The sequence below is a fragment of the Wolffia australiana genome, chromosome 16, assembly GCF_029677425.1.
Source record: "Wolffia australiana isolate 7733 chromosome 16, ASM2967742v1".
NCBI lineage: Eukaryota > Viridiplantae > Streptophyta > Magnoliopsida > Alismatales > Araceae > Wolffia > Wolffia australiana.
Window position 1 is genome coordinate 4,436,058 of NC_135850.1, and position 14,317 is coordinate 4,450,374.

At 40.0% G+C, this 14,317-nt stretch overlaps 2 protein-coding genes across 2 annotated transcripts; both read right to left on the reverse strand.

Annotated features, from left to right (window-relative positions):
* Nucleotides 1-967: 967 nt before the first annotated feature.
* RAD23D (Rad23 UV excision repair protein family) lies at nucleotides 968-5,646 on the reverse strand. Its single transcript, XM_078588718.1, has 12 exons — nucleotides 5,452-5,646; nucleotides 4,211-4,372; nucleotides 3,547-3,585; nucleotides 2,716-2,798; nucleotides 2,572-2,634; nucleotides 2,274-2,451; nucleotides 2,066-2,206; nucleotides 1,921-1,998; nucleotides 1,792-1,839; nucleotides 1,606-1,712; nucleotides 1,316-1,394; nucleotides 968-1,242 (listed from the first exon to the last, which is right to left on the reverse strand). The coding sequence occupies exons 1-12, from the start codon at nucleotides 5,515-5,517 to the stop codon at nucleotides 1,126-1,128; spliced, it is 1,161 nt and encodes a 386-aa protein (XP_078444844.1). The 5' UTR covers nucleotides 5,518-5,646; the 3' UTR covers nucleotides 968-1,125.
* A 1,023-nt stretch (nucleotides 5,647-6,669) lies between these two features.
* On the reverse strand, nucleotides 6,670-9,532 carry RPL15 (ribosomal protein L15). Its single transcript, XM_078588719.1, has 4 exons — nucleotides 9,374-9,532; nucleotides 8,992-9,301; nucleotides 7,787-7,938; nucleotides 6,670-7,058 (listed from the first exon to the last, which is right to left on the reverse strand). The coding sequence occupies exons 1-4, from the start codon at nucleotides 9,440-9,442 to the stop codon at nucleotides 6,837-6,839; spliced, it is 753 nt and encodes a 250-aa protein (XP_078444845.1). The 5' UTR covers nucleotides 9,443-9,532; the 3' UTR covers nucleotides 6,670-6,836.
* Nucleotides 9,533-14,317: the final 4,785 nt, after the last annotated feature.

The following is a 14,317-nucleotide window of genomic DNA, read 5'->3' on the forward strand; positions in this document are numbered from 1 at the left end:
ATGATTATGATGGTAAAATCTGATGGAGACCATCAAAGCATCATTAGTTCAAGATCATATTTTAGTAAAAGTGCTCACCATATAAAATCTCTCTCATATCCTCACCTTATAACTAGTAAAAATTAATGAGGATTTAATTAGCATCATCTCACATCCAGCGAATGCAGAATGAGAACCTCCGAAAGACTGTCATTTAGGATGTCGAGGAAATGAAAATAGACACTAGCTGGGCAAGAAGAAATGGTACGTAGAAGGTCAGGAAACCAAAGGCAACAAACATCTTTGAGGGAGGTAATCTTCCATCCAGTTTGAAATGACTCCTAATTAAGTGCATATCTTTATTTTATTTATAACAAATGGTTCATGAATGTAAGATGTGGCAAAGTCATCCCCTAGATCATCACCATATTTTCCTCTTAATGAAAATCCTCTTATTTCACTACCAGTTAACTTCTTCACTAAGTTGTTGGAAAACACTTTCTCCAGGTTTAATTTTCATCAATTGAGAACATGAACCACCATATTGACTTTACTTATAGGAAAATATAAAGGTGAAGAGGGGAAGAATCCAGAATGTTTGCATCTTAGAAGGTTGTAGAGGGAGAGGATTTTAGGCTTCAGCACTTAGTAATGCAAAGAGAGAGAGAGAGAGAGAGAGAGAGAGATGGCTTAGAGAAGAGATGAGAGAGAGATGGCTTTGTTATGATGATGATGATGATGAATCAGAAAAATGAAGAGAAAGGGAGGATCCAGAATGCTTGCATCTTAGAAGGTTGTAGAGGGAGAGGATTTTAGGCTTCAGCACTTAGTAATGCAAAGAGAGTGAGAGAGAGAGAGAAAGAGAGAGATGGCTTTGCTATGATGATGATGATGATCATGAATCAGAAAAATGAAGAGAAAGGGAGGATCATTGATTTGCTCTGCTACATAGGTTAAAATGGTGGTTACCTAAACAACGCATAGGGTGTGAATGGAAAGACGAAACTCAGGCTAGCCAGAAGATAGTCTCAGGAGGCATATAAACATGATCATTCTCATCAGCATCATCATCATCATCATCATCAAAGGGAGTCCTCATTATTCAAAGGGTGGATGGGAGACACCGCCATCTCGCCATGGCGACCGTCACTCATCAAACTCGTGGCCGTGATCCAGCAGGTAGTTAGCCGCCAGCTCCTCGTTCTTATTGCAGGCGAAGAACACCTCGAGCACAAGCGCCCGATCAAAGCCCATCGCCTCCAGCTGCAGCCGGCAGTTAGAAAGACGATCAATCAAGGGGGAAAACCGTAAAACCATGTCAACCGACGAAGGTTACCCGCTCAATCGCCTCGCGTTCCTCCGGAGTCACGGATACCGCCTGCTGCGCTGCGGCTGCCAGCTGCCCGAGCACATTACTTCAAAGAGAATTGCCAGTCAATTACATGGCATTGTAGGAAGCAATGAGGGAGATAAAAAAGAGAAAAAACCATAGGAATAGACATTTAGCATCAAAGTTAGCTATATAGATTGAGAATGAGAGAACTAGAGAGAGAGAGAGAAAAGACATAAAGATGCAGATAAATATGAAGAGAGAAATAGAGATAGAGATGGAGCGATAGAGCCAACCCCTCGCCCTCCACAGGCTCGTTGATCAGCCGGAGGAAGTCTGCCTGGTGCTCCTGGATCATTCGCACCAGTTGCGGGTTCTGCCTGCCCAACTCTTGGAGTAGAGGCTAAAAGAGCACAATTTTTAATTTTGCAAATTAGATAGAAAGAAAAAAAATAGATTAGGAGAGAGAAAGAGACAGATACCTGAAGGATCTGGGGGTTGGCCTGCACCATTGCCCGAAACGCTTGGAACTGCAACAGGAGAGAGAGAGAGAGAGAGAGAGACGGCGTGAAGAAACAGTATACCTACAAAACAGGGGCTACTGCACCCACCTGGGGGCTGTTCCGCAGGAAATCAAGAGTACTGTTACCGCCGCCGTCGCCCCCACCGCCACCCAAGTTGGGTAGACCCTGCAACCATAGCACGGCATTTACAGACCGAAAAATTAGGGAAAATAGGAAAATACGATGAATAAACCTGGGGAAACAAGTCCAGAGGGTTCGCGTTCGGCCCTCTTGGTGCCGGCGCTGGCTGCGGGGGCGCCACTGCCGCAGCAGCTGGCGCAGCAGGGGCTGCCGCAGCGGATGACGGCGGTACCTCTGCAGTCTCCGGAATACCCTGCACATAGTACGATGAGTTTTGTACACAGCCGGGAGCGGCTAATCCAGGCGGAACGACGACTTACAGAGTAAAGATACTCGACGGCTCTTTCGGGGTTATTGAATGCAGCGCGAAGGGCCCGAACAACGGTGTCCCGGTCCCATGTCCCGCCACCCATGTCCAGTATCTGTTGGATGGTCTCCTCCAGACCAGTCCCCGCCACCAGGTTTGATGCAGCCTGGCCATAAACATCTGCCGGTGCGCTGCTCCGGACCGATTCGCAGAAGAAAACACGTCAGTACTTCCCCGAAACAGTGAGATGGATGAAGATTTTTTTTTTTTGTTTGAACTGTGAGATGGTTGAAGATTGTGGCGGAGCTTACGGAGAGGTAAGGCCAGCTGCTGCTGGCGCAGGCGTAGCTGGGGTTGGCTCTGCTGTCGATGAACTGCAGACGAGAATCAGCAGAGGCAGCATGAGGTGCCATGCTGTCGAGTAATTTAGAGATCAGCTGGATGGGTCAACTTACATTGTGGCTGGCTCTCGGGGAGCTTGAGGCCGCTGTGTTGCCGGGCTTGAAGTGACTGCAGGTTCTGGACTGGGTGTCGATGTCTGCGCCTCATTCAGATCAACGGTAAGTCATCACAGCATGAAATAAAACAACTGCATTTATAAACTAATGGTATTTATAGACACCAGGGTGTGGGTCTCTGGAGGGTATTGGAAAGAAAGTGCGGAAAAATAAAAAGGAAAGAACCAATAACAACAGAACCAAATCGGCAGCCCTGTTCCTTTGGGAGGATTTCCTGCCAATTCTAACTGCCCTCCTTAAGGGAGGGCTACAAGTATTAAAAAGGAACTACACTTATTTCAAAGGACTAAAGTATCCGTAATAGGGTTGGGAAAGCATATCAGATATACAGTAGTTTATAGAAAGAAAGAGATGTTCGGAATGCCCTTCACTCTATTTTTATTGAATTATAGGCACAATGAGGTCATGATCATCACCCATGTCCAATCTCTTCAACAAGAGATTACTCTGACTTTGTATTTCCTAACATTACGTTCAAGGCATTTTGCTCGTACTAAAAGTATGGCCGAGTCCTTGGCATGTAAATATTGCCTGTTCTGAGAGGCATTCCCCCGCCTAACAATAAATATGGTTTTAGATCATGTCTTCTAAAGGTTTAGAGCGAAAAGGAAAAATACCAACATTTTTACGCTCCATTGGCCCACCAAAGATAGATGGCAGGCCATTATCAAGTAAATAAGTCAAATGTAAATCTGATGCGGAAGGATAAGGGTAAAGATAAACGTGGATATGATATATGTAAACTATACGTTAATCAAAATTTCAAACCTGGGTTGCAGTAGATGTTCCAGCAGATGATGGTTTGCTCTGCAAACATAAGGATTGATGTAAATAACAGAGTTTATTTTAAGAAAAAAATACCAAAGCGGCCAGGGAATATAATAGATAAGCAAAAGGAATGCTTCTAATGGGACAAAAAACAGGAAGACATCAAACGATAGGGCGACGAACATTACGAGACAGAGAGCTGAGAGAAAACAAGTAACGCAAAATTATTAACAAAGAGGCCAATAGCACCAACTGTCTTTAAGTCCCACCATAATTGTGTTTAGGAAGCGTGTGATCAAGGTGAAACATGCCAACGAATGTAAAATATGATTCAAATGAATGAACCCATGTTAAAAGTATGACATAGAGACTAAAAATAATCTCAATATATCAAGAGTACAAGAGATATCAACTACTTATAATTCAAAAGTCAATTTAACATCCATGACATAACAAGGAAAGCAATTTTTTTCTCACCAAACCATCACATGACGGTAAACAGCCAAACTTAATCACTGACGGGTTACTAGAGAAACCTTTATCCAATAGGTTTTTCTAGATATCAAAATTAACAAATAGTGATTGAACGCCAAAAATAAAATTCCACTAAACACAAAAAGCTAAGACTCCGTCCCGTTTCCACTGTTAGAGAGCATCTACTTACCTTGGTTAACATAATGACCAAGAAACTCGCCTCAGAGACACCATTTTGTTCCAATGTTGAATCATCTTTAAGGATTTTCCCTTGATGAATGAGCATCTGTTTGTCCGCTGGGTATACATTTTGCCCTTGGGAAGTCTCAATGTTCTTCTTTACATCACCAACCTGAAGGGAAGAATGTAAAAGCACGCAAAGTCAAGGGAGCAGATAGAATTGGCGTGTTTGGCAAAATATGCAACCACAATAGGTTATTCATCACAGTGTAGAAAGCGTCCCCAATAAGATTAGATTAAAATATGAGATTGGCAAACGGACTGATCTCAAAGATGAGGACATCATTTTTGAAGCCTAAGATGAATTCCACTGAATGCCACAACATTTAATTCCTTTGATCACTTTCAAATACTTCCAAGTGAAATCACGTTTATGCATCTCTGGCATAGTAAATACTTTTTTCCTGGTGGAGGTTTCCACGCATTTGATGCGGTTATTACCAACTTATCTCGCCATATGGAGATCGTGCCATTCAACATTTAGCATAAGCTATCGAAATTAGATAGCCCTTCTCATTTCTTTCAAAATGACAGGCTGGTTGTCGTACTCACCAAAAAGGTGGATAGAGGTGAATAAATTTTATGCATGGAAGGAAAGTTACATTGGAGTGATATTTAATTGTCAAGCTAAGAAAATCACCACGCTCAATTCACATGTAAATCGTCCTTTCAAAGAGACAAGAACCTTTTCTACATCAAGAAGAATAAATCTGTTTCGGGTACTCATACTCCGCATCCACTAGAATTCAGAATTAAAACGTGTGAAATAAAGGATGCAAAGAATTACCGAAAAATCCGTCGGAGTTTCGAAAAACCATCAATCCCCAAAAACTTCACACTTCTGTTGAAGTGCAGAGTAAGGCACAATTCACTGAAGGCCAGAGCTGCCCACATCTCTCGCTAAAAAGGTACCAATCCGCAATAAAAACGAAAAAAATGGAACAACACAGCAACGAAAGCCACTCAAGACTTCACGCACGAAACCTAACAACGGAATTGCAAAGATCGGCCTTCATAGAAACCCTAATCACCGCATCATACTAGCTCTGCCGTCAGCAATAACCACAATTAGGCGAAAAATCCCCTCCAAAACATCAAACAGAAAGTTTAACCGCCAGATCAGGCGCAATCGGCAAACAACACGCAAAATCAAAATCAGACAAACAGGCACAGAATCAGACGGAAACTGACCTTGTCTTCAGGATTCACTTCGATCTCGAAGTGAGAGCCTTTGAGAGTCTTCACGAACACCTTCATTTCCGCCGCAAATCCGCGCTGCCGAGCGTGGGAATGCGTGCGAATGGGGGAAAGGGATAAAACCTGAAGCGAGACAAACGCCACCAGAAGCGAAAACTGGAAACGGATTCAACGCAGTTCTTCGAAATATATGAAACCGCGATTAAATAGTAACTACAACGAGAAATTATACGGATCGGAGATGGATCGTTCGGAGATGGACGGCCAGGATCGCGTCGGGACAGCCGTATTCGATCTGGCCCAACCAATGGAATTGAAGAACTGTTTGGAGTCCGGGGTTTAATGGGCCACGCGCTGGCCCAATTGGAATTGATTCCTGGGCCCAGGAGAGGGGGAGAAGGGGAGAGAGAAAATTGATTTTTTTTAAAGACAAATAAACCCCAAAATTGAAGAAAAACTAATTAAGAGAGATGGGTCAAGAACAATATCAAATTTTACTTTCTCCTTTTTTTTATTAGGGGGTTGCGGATAGATTGAGACGAGTGGAACGAGAAAGATTGCTTATTTGGCAGTGCTCCGGAGTGCTCCGGAGTTAAATTCAGTGTTAGGTTTAGGTTTTTGCTAAAACTGGGACCAATACTGGAACCCAGAAGTGGGTGGGAAAGGGAGAGAGAAATATGATAATTTTTTCGAGACAATTATAACCTAAAATTGAAGTTGAAGAAAATTTAATTAAGAGGGATGAATCAAGAACTGGATTCATTTTTTCTTTATCTTTTTATTTGGTGAGAGGTCTGGAAGAATGAAGAAGGCTCATTCAGCAGCGGCGTCCGCAGCCTTCATCTTCGCAAACTGCTCCGGAGTTAACTTTTGTGCTAGACTTAGGTTTTTAATAAAACCGAGACAGATTCCGGAACCCAGAACCAGGTTGGGAAAGGGAGAGTAAACATTGATAGTTTTTCAAGAAAGATATAACCCAAAATGGAAAGTGAATAAAAACTAAACAAAGAGAGACGGGTCGAGCACAATATCAAGCTTTCTTTTATGCCTTTTTTTTGGAGGGGGGCGGGTTTGTAGTGAGTAGATTGAGAGGTCTGGAAAGAGGAAGAAGGCTTATTCAGTCGCAGGCGCGGCTATCAGGAGCAAACTTCAAGTCTAGGTTTAGGTTTTCGCTAAAACAGAGACCAATACCGAAGCACAGAAGTGAGGCGAGAAGGGGAAAGAGAAAATTGACAATTTTTTTAAGAAAAATATAACCCAAAATTGAAGGTGAACAAAAACTAATTAAGAGGGATGGGTAAAGCACAAGACCAAATTTTCCTTTATCCTTTTTTTTTGGGTGGTGAAAAGATTGAGAGGTCTGGAAAGAGGAAGAAAGCTCATTCAGCAGTGGCAGCAGCGGCAGCAGCGGCAGCCTTCTTCTTGGCAAAGTACTCCTCTGCACGTGCGAGGTTCTTGGCCACGGAGGGCTTCACCCACTTCTTCCGGCCAGGGAGGATGGTAAGCGTGCAACCTGCAGCCTCGAGCTTCTCCCGTGCCGCCGATGAGAAGGCCCGTGCTTTAAAGTTCAGCTTCAGAGAGAAATCTCCATCCCCAAGTATCTGAAACCAGAGAAGAATAAACCACAATTCAACCCTCAAGTCAAATCTTTCCAGAATGAAGTTCATCTCTTTCCCTCTCCCTCTCTGTAAATCTGTTTATCTCACCATCTACCAATATGCTAACATGTCTCCCACTCTCTCCATCCATCGCCACTGTTGAACACCTTGGCAATATCTCCCTCTATCCATCTCTCTCTGCACATCTAAGTAAATCTGTTCACCAACCCATCTGTTCATCCATCCATCCATAAGTTCCTCTTTTCCTCCATCATCTGTTCATATATCTCTATTAATTTATTATTTATCCATCAGTCAATCTTCCCATTTACTGATATATGTATAAGTCCGCCTCTCGCTCTTCATGAGTTCTCTCTTGTTTTCCATCAATAAATCTATAAATCTATCTATTATTCAGTTCAGTTGCTACTCTAATGATCGACTCATCTCTTTCTGTATATTTCCATCTCTTTCTCTATACGCTCTATACAAACAGATCTATTTAGTTATATATGAATCAATCTATCCATCCGAGCACCAGTCTGTTTATCAACCCGTCTACTGCGCTACATCCTTTTTAATCTCTACCTATCCCTCTATCTACCCACCTACCTAACTATCTAGCAATTAATATATCCCTCCATCTGTGAAACCCAGACTTAAAACAAGGAACAACATGACCTATTAACAGGCTGCTTAAAACAGCGCGCCGAATCTAGAGAGAGACATACCTTCAACGGAAGTCTCCTCTCCCTCCCAGTTGGGTTGATCAAACCCCTCTCCTTCAAAGACTCAAGAGACACTTCCTCTCCTTCTTCGAATCCAGCGGTCTCAATGTCCTTCAAATTCACAGGAACGTACTTCGGAAGACCGGCATGCATCCCTAGAAATTAAAATAAAAAATTCCAATCACGGGATCAGCAAGAGAATCGTATGACTTGGAGGACTCTGAAAGAAAATTCCACACATGGGTAAGTAATTATCCCAGTTTTCCAGGAACACATGGTTTCTCCCACAACATATATGATTATAGACACGAAATACCGTGAAACAAATGGACAAAAAAGAAATGCAGCCGCTTGATGAAGAGATGGATTGAATAGATGGATCAAAATTACAAGAACACTGATCTAAATCACGAGAAATTTCCATATATAATAAGTAGATTGTCCCAATTTTCCTGGGAAACATGGTGTCTCCAGCAACATCTACGACGAAAGACAGAAAATCCCGAAAAATAAAGTTACGAGAAAGAAATGCAGCTACTATGTTTAGACATGGGCAGATTGAAAGTATCAAAATCATAAGAAAACTGATATGAATTATAAGAAAACCGACCCCGAAAGAAAATTCCGTGCATGGGTAAATGGATTATCCCATTTTCCCTGGAAAACATGGTATCTCCGACAACGTAGACAAAGATAGTCCCACGAATCAAAGGGACATGGAACAAGCGTTGCCAACTGGATTAAGAGATGGGTAGAGTTGAAAGACCTAAAAATAAGAAAACTGATCTAAATTCTGAGAAAAGCAGGTTCTTCTTCTCAGAAACGCACAACAAAGTTATCAGAAAGAAATGCAAACAACTGGATTCAGAGCTTAGTCGAGTTGAAAGACCAAAAAAAGAGAAAACTGATCTAAATTCTGAGAAAACAGGTTCTTCTTCTCAGAAACGCTCAAACAAAGTGACCGGAAAGAAATGCAACCAACTGGATACAGAGCTTAGTCGAGTTGAAAGACCAAAAAATAAGAAAACTGATCTAAATTATGAGAAAACAGATTCTCCTTCTCAGAAACCCAGAAACAAAACCACCAGAAAGAAATGCAGCCACTACATTACGAGATGGGTCGACTTGAAACATAAAAATCACAAGAAAACTGATCTGAATTACAACAAAAAACGGGATCTCCGTCAAAAGAATAAGCTCATCATCACCTCCAGCAATTCCCCGGAGTTTGGGGAGTCGGCGGTAGAGGGGCATTTGCCCCCCCTCGAACCCCTTTCGAACTCCCGGTCCAGAGCGAGACTTCTGGCCTCTCATCCCAAACCCACAACTACCACCCTGCCCGGCGGCATACCCTCTACCCTTTCTCTTCGCCTTCTTCCGAGACCCCGGCTGAGGGCCGAGATTATCAAGCCTGAAACGATCAGAGGAAGAAGACGACGACGCCACAGCACAGACTCTGAAGGGAACCGAGGCCTTGGCCGTTTGCTGTTGCCGGACTCGGAGGCGAAGAGCTTCCCCCTGAGAAATCGAGATTGAACGAAATTGAGATCGAGAAAAAGGGTATGAAGAGATTAAACTGAAAGAGCGCACCTTGAATTGAGATGAGAGGATTCGTGGAGTTGCAGCGGCTGCAGAGAAGGAAAGGAGAGCGGCCGCCATTGCGCTGAGCTGAGGAAGAAATTAGATGGGTAGCGAAGAGGATGAGATAAGAGAGCTGCTTCTACAATGGATGTGGCTGGAGTTCTGGCTGGTACAAAGCGCTTTGCACGGGAAGCCTGCTATTATCCAATTGGAACTTGTCAGGAGTTTAGCATCGTGTATTTACTGGGTTTAGCATGCCAAGAAATATACTCCATTTCAATTGTCTGGTCCTGCACTTTATAATTAGTTTGTTTTCATGATAAGTTTTTCCCAAGTTTGAGTGTTTTTAAAATTGGGGGTTTGGATTGACCAGTCTGATATTAGAAGAAGCTCTTTGGTTGATTGCAGACTCATTTCGGCCTCAAAAATTCTGATCTGGGTCAATCTCCGTACCCGGCAACATGCTTTGATTCTATTTAATAGGGGGATGGGCTTCATAAAGAAAACAAGAAAATTACAACGGCCTTAATGGGTAGATCTGATTTTCCATCAACAATTTTTGCCAAGTTAGTCATCGTAGATTCGTCTTAATATATTTATCAATTGAACCAATATGAAATTTGAAAATCTCTCCTCATCAAATTTTAGTTTATATAGTTAGGATGTAACCTAATGGAGGGTGACTTCTATGATTAAATTTTACCAAATTAAGCTAGACATTTAATCTTCACTAGGTGTGCCCCTATCTAGAAGTAAGGTGGATGATAAGGACAACAAGTGCATTTTCATAGAGGTTTGGGCTAGTCCCATAATCCTATCATGGGGATATTGATAACATCAAATTAGATCAATAAAATTATGAATTCATACTTATTTTTACCACTTATTTTTAGATTTTATTTTTCATTATTTACCATTGAAGGATGAAAATAATAAAATTTTAAATTATTTTACAAATGCAAGGAAAGGAGAAACCCAAGCCATCTCCTAGATAATAACAAAATGCCCAATACACAAGAAGCCCGCTCTAGAAGTCCCTTCAAACATCCTTAAGAATTGGGTCAACTAAAGACAAGAATTCTGGAACTAACCCATAATTTTAATTTCAAAGGCTTATTCTCAAATCTGGGAAGGAGGGAACATGGATCCAAGTGAGAAATCAAGTAATCCAGGCCCTCTAAACACTTGGAATTAAATCTAATGGTTAAGAGAGTTAGGGCCCTTTTATTTAATCTCTTCTTTCCTCTCTTTGTATTTCATTTTTTCTACTCCCAACTTCTTGTTGGAGGCCTAGTGCACCAGATTTATTTGATCCTTTCTTTTTCTGCAAGATTTTGGGCGAGAGACTTCAAGGGTGATCAAGATTCTTGGAGAAAGAGCACAACTTGGCACTTGGGTGAAGGCACAACAAGGTTTGTGTCTCCTGAATTTTTTATTTAAATTTTCTTTAATTTTTCTCCAAATAAAAATTCAAGAGAATATCCTCGTCTTCAAGCTTTCCAACGCATCCAGTGGCTTTAAAAAATTGCTATTGTAGGAAAATTTAAAGTATCTTTCATCCACTACACATTTCTACCCCATTCTAACACAAGGCGATGCACTGCCACCTGAAAAGTTCACCGAGGGAAGGGCGGCCTAAGATTCTATTTTTTCTTAACATTTATTTCTCGTCCAAAAAATACCCAAATAAAATGCTTAAAAATCTTAATAAATTATTAGAATAGTTATGAATATATTTGATAATTAAGAAACAACATAACTATTTATTTCATTTATTAAAATAGTTTTGACTAATTTTCCTTCATCTCCTTGATTTTTTATTAAGAAAATAGTTTAAGAAATAAAATAAAAAATACAAAATCACCTTAATGATTATTTTGAAATATATTTGAATTGCAATTACCTGCTTATTGTGGATTCAACCCTTACTTACCAGATTATAGATAATGAAATTTCACAAACATTGTTACTTATATCTGAGCCTTAAAACGGCTTATTTAACTCAACTTCTCGTTTGTTAGATATATTTATCCTCATGTCCAAGAAACCAACCAAGTATTCATACCCCGAATCCCCAACCAGCTTTATCACAAGACGTTGCACAATGATATTAGATGAATCCAAAAAACTTCGCATGCACTCTATGTTGGGTTCTTGGTCCTTAATATAGAGGAAACAAAATGGATTCAAAATGGCATCAACAGAATAATTAATCGAATCACATGGGCATGGATCACATTGTGATTTCTTAGAACCTCGAGTGAGACATGTTGAGTTGCTCAAGTATGCAACATTTAGATGTATCAACATTATCTTTGGCATGTCGAAACTCCTCTTTCACCTTGATCAACTCCTTTCAGTCTTTGTCGTTGCCATTACCCATCATAATCACATAAAAAATGGAGAGGATCCATGAGGAGGAGGGAGAATAAGGGAAAGAGCCTAAACAACTCTGCCATGTGTAAATTTTGTCCAAAGGACTATTGGAATATGACCCTTACGCCCATGTATCAATCTAGTTAATGATTCTACAGACCCAATAACCTTTATTGGCCATCTAAAATAATTAACCCCAAAATCAATTTAACCCAATAAATACATGGAGTTTCACGCCACACCTCATGCTCTAGAAGATACAAAGAAATATGTATAGACTCACTCATGGATTTTTTTCTTTTATTGGTTATCAAGTATGTATAGTCCCTCATCCAATTGATACTCCTAGTGTGACTTAGGCAACTATCGACCCCTAATTGATCATCTGAATTAGAATTAAATCGTCAAAGAACTCTTTTCTAATATTCCTCTACCTTGGCCAAGGACTTCATCGAACCATCTTCCTTGAGTTGTATCATCTTATATCAAGAGCAAACAACCCCATCTTGGCCATTCAGTCGTTTTGGTGAACTTCTTGATGCATCTGAACTAAGATTATTAGAATTTCATTATTGGGAGTCGATTAGTCATAGTCAATGAACAACCTTTGGTCCACAAGATGTCTTTGGTGTCTCAGGTTTAAGGACCACTTACATGATTGTGACATGAATCAATGTGATTGACAGTTCAGTATAATACCATTTAGGGATTTGTATGGATAAATATAGTGATATATACCTTCTAAATAGCATCCACTATCTATCATTAGTGTCTCCACACTAATGGCAATGGGACCACCCATACTCATCACATAAAGTCTAGATAGTGTTTTTTAATTGGATACTTTGATATCCTTCTCGAGTATCCTTAGTATAGGAATATTTAGAACATATGATTATGTATTATGTTCTCATCATAATTCACTGAGTGTGATGATGTATTCTTGGACTTCATTATAAGTGTCACACATGCACTATAATAGATATATTTTATTAATAAATATGGAACAAGATATGGAATGTGTGTTTGGTTTTCCACCCACATATATGTCCATCACTCTAGCTTTTCCTCAAATCCTTAACTAGTATCACATCCTCGTGGTGAATATTCAACGACTTTGAGGATGATCCCCATCTTTGTTTGAAAAAATGGAGTCAAGCAAGCACAATGTTGATAGAGGTATGTTACTAAACTCCAACAAAACTTTCATTAATATAATCAAGGAATTTGTTTCAGTAGTCCAATCAATCTCAAGCACTATAAATAATGATAGCTAGTGAAATATATTATCCAAATAATGTTTCTCATTTTTCTCCAAATAAAAAAATTAAGATATTTCCAGTTATAAATGATAATAAATGAATATGAAAATATTTATGATCATATTTCTCTCTGTTTGTTTCATATAATCTATGTTATCCCTTACAACTCACATATTTTACATGTAGGTCCATAAACATTAGATATTTTTTGTGACCTCAAGATCTCACAATTAGAATTAATTTATTTTTATTCAAGTTGAATTTTCTAAACTTCTGAGGTTGACCTTGAGATATATTCTCAGATGGATATTATGTGGCCGTCAAGCCAAATCATACCACCATGTTTTATTTAAGTGACTTTTAAAAAATAATAGTTCATTATTATTCTTTGATTTTGTAAATTAATATGAGATCATAATCCACTGATCGCTACTCTTTAAACATGCATTCTAAATATTCCTATTCGATGGATAGTCGATACGGACATTGAATTATCTAGATAGAATAGCATTAGTTGATCCTACTTATAGGATAAGTATAGCTGATCCTGTAGCTATTAGTGTGGCGACAATAAGGACAGATACTGGGTGCTCTTTGGAGAAAGAGTTCACTGAATTGGTATTATACCTAAACATCAATCAGGTTGATTCAAGTCACAGTTGTAGAAGTGATCCACTGACCTGAGACACCAAAGACATCTCGTGAGTGGATGACTACATTTTTACTATGACTTACGAGCCTCTAATAATGTGATTCAAATAAGTTATAGCTCGGATGTAGTAAGAAGCTCACAGAGATGATTGAGTGGTCAAGAAGGGATCATCCGCCCTCGGTATAAGAGGAGATTGACTCAAGGAACATGATGCAGAAAATCTCTGGACAGGGTAGTGAGGATTGGAAGCCCCCTTTCTCCATTCTGATGTTCCCTCCACTCAACTAAGGAGAGTGTCTTCATATTGAGAAAATCTTCAAGATTTTTCAAGGAGAGTTGAAGAAGAAGAACTGGAGATTCAAGAATAATGTGATGAGGTGGATACTTCATGGGGCTGGGCATGTGAACGGCTTCAGAATGAGCAAGTCAAGGGTAGAACAAGTTCTCCACAAGGTACATGTGATGTATGATTTTAAAGATCAATTTAGAATCAACAATTGCTTCCACACTCATGGAAAAACATGTTTTTAATGACTGAACTAAGGCATTGAACCCAACTACATTGCCTTTTGTGATTTGTGCTATTTGATTTTTGGTTGTGGTAATCCTATGAGCAAGATTATTTATTTTTTTCTTAATAAGTGAATGTTTTATCCAATTCAT